Source organism: Arachis duranensis, chromosome 7 (assembly GCF_000817695.3).
Source record: "Arachis duranensis cultivar V14167 chromosome 7, aradu.V14167.gnm2.J7QH, whole genome shotgun sequence".
Taxonomy (NCBI): Eukaryota; Viridiplantae; Streptophyta; class Magnoliopsida; order Fabales; family Fabaceae; genus Arachis; species Arachis duranensis.
The window spans coordinates 10,283,197-10,289,893 of NC_029778.3; the positions used below are offsets into that span (position 1 = coordinate 10,283,197).

Sequence of the window (6,697 nt, forward strand, 5' to 3'; positions counted from 1 at the left end):
TAAAAGAAATCAAGTAATGATCTGATTTTTAAAATATGCATTTAAACGTTACACAACTAACCTCAAATGGATAACTCTGCATAATGCCGATTGATAGGTAAATGGACACAGTTCTACGGATCCAACAGCGGCGGTGGAATCCATCACCACTGTCGCCTCATTTCTCTTCTTTTCTCTATTGATCTGGCATCCTTCTCTGTGACCGTCCCTGTCGTCGCCACCCTCTTCTCCTTCTTCCATCGTTCTTTGTTTCTTCACCATTGTTGTTTTCTTCTTCTCTTCTCTGCAACATCGAAAGAGGAAGTCTTTCCCTCATATGGTGCCAACTACTCCCCCTTTCAAAACTTGCAGCGCGCTCTCTCATATCTTCTCTTCTTGTTAACAATAAAAATGCAGCTGCAAGTCCTGGAATAAAACCATTTCCAATTTGAATTTGAATCAAAATCCCGTCCAATTACTTGTTTATTTGAGAACTGCCAGGTTCCTAATTTTAAGAGCAAATACTCTATTTCAGTCTTGAATTTTTGTCGAGTCTTTGATTTATTCTTGAATTTCCAACTGCAATAAATAAAACATACTGTTTTTGACTATACACATGCATATTTGTGTCATTATAATAATTTTAAGCATCAACTGTATTTTTAAAACAAACAAATAAAAAACAAAAATAATGAACACCAAAAAAGGAAACATTATTAATTAGATGGCATCCTAAACAAAATGATGTAATTATAGCAGCATTTGTCACACAATTCATATATAAACACCATATGTCCACAACATGTAATGATTTAAAATTGAGGCTAATAATTCAATCATTTCCATTTAGAGATAGAAAAGAATAGCATATTTCCAACTGAACTTCTCTAGTACTGATTATATCAAAGGTTCACAATTTAATTTAGTATTGAAAGAAAGATCTTTAGTTGTAGTTGAGAAAGAAAGAATATGAAGTTTATCTCCTAAAGCAGCAAAATGAAAATCATTATGGTTACTTTCAAAATCTTCAATGGCAGTAGCGAACGCCACGTCCCTTTCATATATGCCTCCTAATCCTTTCTAAAAACTTAAAAAAATATCAATATTTAATCAGAGAATAAATTTATAAAATATCAATAAATTTGATAATTTGGAGTTTGGACACTAATTAATACTTCATTTATTCATTTTTTTATCACTTTGCATTAAAAATCTTAGAATCACTAATGAAGAGAAACAATTAGAATAATTTTCAATACTTTTATAAATTAAAAGCATAATGATACTTCAACAATAAATTAAAAGCATAATTCTTTCTCATGACCTGTGAAGAGTACAATTAGACTATCAATTTGCAGACCAAGCACATACTTAGAGAAAAAGACCAATATCCCATGGAAAACGAAGCCATTCCAATTTCATTATACATGCATATTAAGGAGAAGCTACCAGAAATACCTCTTCCATGGTAGTGGCAATATTAAGTCTCTGTGCAATTCACTGAGAACAATTTCAGCAGCTTGATCAGCATCATTTGGATTTTCAATAGCCACCGCCTTAAGTGTTCTGGTATGAACAAAAATTCTTTAAAATGATGGGCCAGAGTGTTCATTTTGGAATCCTGAAAGAGACATACTTACATGTTGGTCGCATGCACAGATTAATGCACACAAAAATACTTAGGAATTTGGCAATCATAGGCTAAAAGAACTCTTTCAAGCTTGTTTTCATGTAAATGGAAACAACCAATGTTAGTTTCTGAAAATTTGGAAGGGAACCAATCACAGTATTAACCAACTAATATCAGAAATTGTTCAGGTGAAATTAGTAGTCTTTTGTAAGGATTTTGAGGTGAAAATCTCAACATATAAAGCTACTCATTTATCTAAAAACATGCAGTTACTGTCTGTTTAACATGCATATAGAATGTCCATCACTTAATAATATTTCCTTTTTTTTAATTAGTTAATTATTTAATTATTTGAATGTAAATTCAATCCACAATTGAAAATTTGCAGCTAGAATACAGAATAAATAACACCAGATCACAGAGTGGCAATTATTATACTTAAAATCCAACAATAGATTACCATAATTCAATTATATTTTCAAATTTTAAAGGTAAAGAGCAATACCTGGGGGAATATATCTTGCAAGCAAGCTCCTATACACCGAATTGAAACCCATTATCAACGAAAATTATCTATAAAGTTTATTTTTTAAAAAAAAAAGTGGGTTAAACATAATGAAGAGGAGAATCATTTTAATAACGATAATAGAATCATGTGATCATGAAATTACAGATAGAGATACACAAAATACACAAAAAATAAGTGGTCAAAACCCCAATGATTGCAAGATTACAGTACACAATTTATTCAAATCATCAATGTGCAAAATTCACTCATAAATCCCAAAAAAAAATCTCTTCCTCGCAAAAAAACGACCATGCAGATAAAAAATGCAGAACACAGAATAAAAAGAGCATATTTTTCCCATAAATTGAGAAGTTCTTTTATCTTTTAATTGAAAATCTTAAAAGTTCTTTTCCTCCATCAATAAGTAGGACACAACTATAACCTGTTAACCACAATTATTAGGAAGCTAAGGTAACATAACCATATGATGCTAGATCTACAGTTTATAATTTAACCAACCAATAAAGCAAGCAAACAACATAACCATATGCAACGGTCTCAGCAACAAAAACAACAATTAAATTAAAACGAAAAGATAAAATGAAGCAAATCAGCTTAAACAGATCAAAATAAAATTTTAGGTGAATTCCAAAACAGTGCATTATATCCCATCAGCATAAGAAATTAGAAAAAGATATAGATGTACTTCTCTAATGACTTGCCTCTGCTTTGATCTGACCTAAACCCAAAACCACACACACAAAACAAACTAAAAGAAGGGAAACAAATGTTTTGAAATAAAAACAGAAGAAGATTATAAAATAAAAAATAAAAAAACACATTAATTTTTTATTTTGAAATAAAAAAAATAGCTTACCTTTGCCTCACAGCCGATAACTTCTTCAACGGCTCCTCCAGCTCGTGCTCTTTCCTCCCTCGGCGACAGTGATGCGGCTCGTGGCTCCATGGACGGCAATGACAAGGTGCGAGCTCTCTCTCTTTCTGACGCATCTCTCTTCAGCGAACTTTCTCTCTCTCGCGCGGTTGGTTTGGCGGCGACGGCGGTTGCGAGGACCACTAGCGCCAGCGCGTCCTTCCTCTCTTCTCTTCTCTGGCTTCCGTTCTCTATTCTTTCTTCTGCTGTGTGTGTGTATTTGCTTGTGCATGTACTGCGTTTAGGAAGGGAAAGGGAGTTGGTGAGCGGCGGTGACTGACGGTGAGTGCGAGTAGGAGCTAAGGTAAAATTAGAATTTTTAATTTGAAAATTTAGGGTTAAAATTAGAATTTGATAATTTTAATAAAATTAGGGTATATTGTGTTAATTTAAAATTTATTTTAATCTCTTAAAATTAATATCAATTTATTATTTGACTTTTAATCAAATATTTTAGTTTAAAATGTAAGATAATATAATTAACTTTTTTATTCATAAAATTTAAAACATTAAATTTTAAAATCTCAATTATTTAAATTAAATCATATAAAATTCTTATTCTTTTAAACTACTAAAATTTATAATTTAAATATAGAAAATTGCTCAATAATTATAAAATTAAATAAAATTTCTAGCTTAATTATCAAAACTTGGTTTAGTTGCTTTTAATAGAAGAATTTCTGAAAATAAAATCTTTAATAAATAAATAAATTTAGAATCGACTCATAAATAAATAAAGTCTTTACATAATTCGAATTCAATAAATTGTCCTAAAATATATGAGTATTTTTGAATTTGGGGGATTCAAATAATTTTTGAGTAGCTTTGGTTTATCAACGTAAATTGTCCTAAAATATATGAGTATTTTTTAAAGTATCTAAGGTTGAATTTTTCAAAAATGACTTGTACTTATTAAAATTAAGAAGTTTAATATAATTTCATATATTAATTAATATCCAAAATTAATTTTTACTAATGTCTATTATAATATTTTTAAATCCTAAGTATTTTACCAAACACACTACCACTTATTGTTATTTGTGCTTATTGAAAGTCATTTTTAATTTAAATTATCAAACATAAAAGATAATTTTATAAAGTAATATTTATAAGCTATTTTTGAAATATAAAAATTTTATCAAATTAAGCATAAGTGTTAGTTTTAGTGATTTATTTGAGTAAAAAAAATTATTTTTATAAAAAAATAAATAATTTTTTTATAAAAAAATAAATAATTTTTTTATAAAAAATTATATGTTATTTAGAAAATAGAATTAAAATATGCTTTTAATATTTGAAATTTTTTTTAAAAAAAATTATCTAAATATAAAATAATTTTTGTCTATTAATTTTTTTAAAATATAATTTTTTTAACCAGGTGGTTGTATCTTTTCCCTTATGAATTTCTGTCTTCATATCTTTTCATAGTTAATTAGAAAGATATTTTATTAATATAAGATAACATATAATATCTTTTTAAGTTCAATTAGAAGATATAATATTAAATTTAAAATATAATTTAATTATTTTTTGATGATATGATATTAAAAATTGACACATTTAACTATAGTTGATGTCAACTAAACAGAGTAATTTTTATCTTAGATTTTTTTTTTGAAAAATTAAAATAAAAAGATAACATAATTATTTTGAACCGAAACAAATTCAGGCAAAATCAAATCGAACATAAATTGTCATATTTCAATCTTTTTATTTTTTCAATCAGTCCAATATATAAACTCTACTACCGCATTATTAAACCACTTCAATAATCTTCTTAATTCTTTAATTGTTTGTTTCTTTCTTTTTTAATCTTGAATATGACTTCAACAAATTTGCCTTCAGGTGCAAGCAAGAAGTTCAAACCTACAGATGAAGAACTCATTCAAGATTTTCTCCGTAACAAAATCAATGGGAGGCCTCTACCAAACTATGGAACCATTCTTGAAGGTGAATTGTTTGGTAAGGAGAAGAATCCATGGGAAATTTGGGAAGAACGACCTCTATTTCTTCACTAGTCTGAAGAGGAAGTTCTCGACTAACAGCTTGAGGATGGTTCGCACCATCGGGTTGGGTTGTTGGGAAGGTGAAGACATCGGAAAAGAGATTATAGCCAATAAAACTAACCAGCGCATTGGAATGAGGAAACGAGGAAACGATATCGCTTTGAGAAGAGTGGTACTAGCCATGATGGTGGATGGATCTTGCATCAATATAGCATTGATTCTTCTTTGTTATCAAATCCTTCCAATGTAAGTATCATAATTTTGTGTATATTCTTTAACCAGTGTAACAGCCCTAGGAATCCAAGACAAAGCAAAAACTATAATTGAATTAAAACAAGAATATGAGAACTGTAGCAATGACAAAACAGAACATGCAAATGGATCAAGCCCAAGGAAAAGATCAGACCAGTACCAGGATAATAGAATCAGAACCAGCAACAGCCTCGACGTTGGCTTCCAGCAGCGGCAACGCCTTCACCAGTGACTCCAATTGAGACAAACCCCAACAAACAATATAGCTAAAAACATCAGAGGCAGATACAGGGTATTTTACAGAGCAATAAGGGTTCAGAGATGGTGGTTCTCATAGCTAGGGCTTAACTGACTCACCATTAATGATGGCAGCGATCGGCGGCGGCAGAGGAATGGTCTCTCCTCTGTGCGTCACTCTCTCTCACACGTCTCGTCCTCCTTCTCTGCCACAACATCAACAAAACCTCCTCTCCCCTACTCCGTTCTTCCCAGCTATGGTGGCGGCTCCCCTCAAAGGCGGCAGCGGCGGTGCTCAGCATTGGCGGCGACGACTCCAGCGCGGCGACAAGACACGGACGACGGGCTTGCAGCGAGCGCGATGGGCTCCTGCTCCCTTCCTCACCGTAGCGCTTCCTTCCTCTCTGAACCGTATCGATGGCAGCACAGCAGCCCGACGGTGGCGGCGGCGTGGCGGCGCGATGATTCGGTGGTGGCGCGACGGCTCGGTCTCCCTCTTCTCCCCTGCGACGTAACTCACTTCTCCCTCAGACCTCTCTTCCTCTCCTTTTCTTCCCCGACACAACCCTCTCTTCCTCTCTTCTCCCTCGATAACCCTTTCTCCCTTCTCTGTCTTTCTTTCTTTTCTTTTTCTTTTTTTCTTTCTTCAAGCTTCCCCTGTTTTCCCCCTTTCTATTCTTTTCCCTTTCTTTTATTTTTTTCCTTTTCTTTCGTTGGGTATGGGTGGTTAGGTTACGGTTAATTGTTTTGGGTGTAAAATTATTAATAAAATAATAAAATAAAGTAATAATGTAAAACTAAATTAAATATAAAGTAAATATCTTTAAAATATCATTTAATTACTAATTTAAAATTTATTTTCGAATAAATATTAATTTAATGAAAATTGATGATAATTAGATTAATTATCTAGTTACCAAAAAAAAAGATTAATTATCTTTTATTTATGAAATAATGTTAAAAATCTATATATTAAATTAGCGCATATAAAATACTTATTATTTTTCAATTATAAAACTCTAAATAATAAATAAGAGTTTACTAAATTTTTTATATAAAAATATCTAAAATGTAATCTTAAATAAATATAATACATCATAATAATTTATTAATAACTTTCAAAAATTTAGAGGTCTTACAACCAAAGGTTT

General features: G+C 31.1%; 1 protein-coding gene across 19 annotated transcripts in view; it reads right to left on the reverse strand.

Annotated features, from left to right (window-relative positions):
- The window catches only part of LOC107457691 (uncharacterized), a 13,062-nt gene extending 6,851 nt beyond the window's left edge, over nt 1-6,211 (reverse strand). For 4 of the 19 annotated variants that reach the window (XR_008001204.1, XR_008001208.1, XR_002365434.2 and 1 more), the window contains exons 1-6: nt 5,470-6,210; nt 4,918-5,349; nt 2,995-3,286; nt 2,115-2,182; nt 1,438-1,600; nt 62-405 (exon numbers count right to left, since the gene is read on the reverse strand). Coding sequence is in view for 1 of the 19 variants with exons in the window: in XM_016075855.3 (XP_015931341.1) it covers nt 339-405; nt 505-558; nt 1,438-1,545; nt 2,115-2,143; nt 2,995-3,286; nt 5,179-5,261 (633 nt within the window). In the remaining 18 variants the exon portion in view is untranslated. The other 15 variants (XR_008001217.1, XR_008001219.1, XR_008001220.1 and 12 more) reach the window with 15 other exon arrangements.
- Nucleotides 6,212-6,697: the final 486 nt, after the last annotated feature.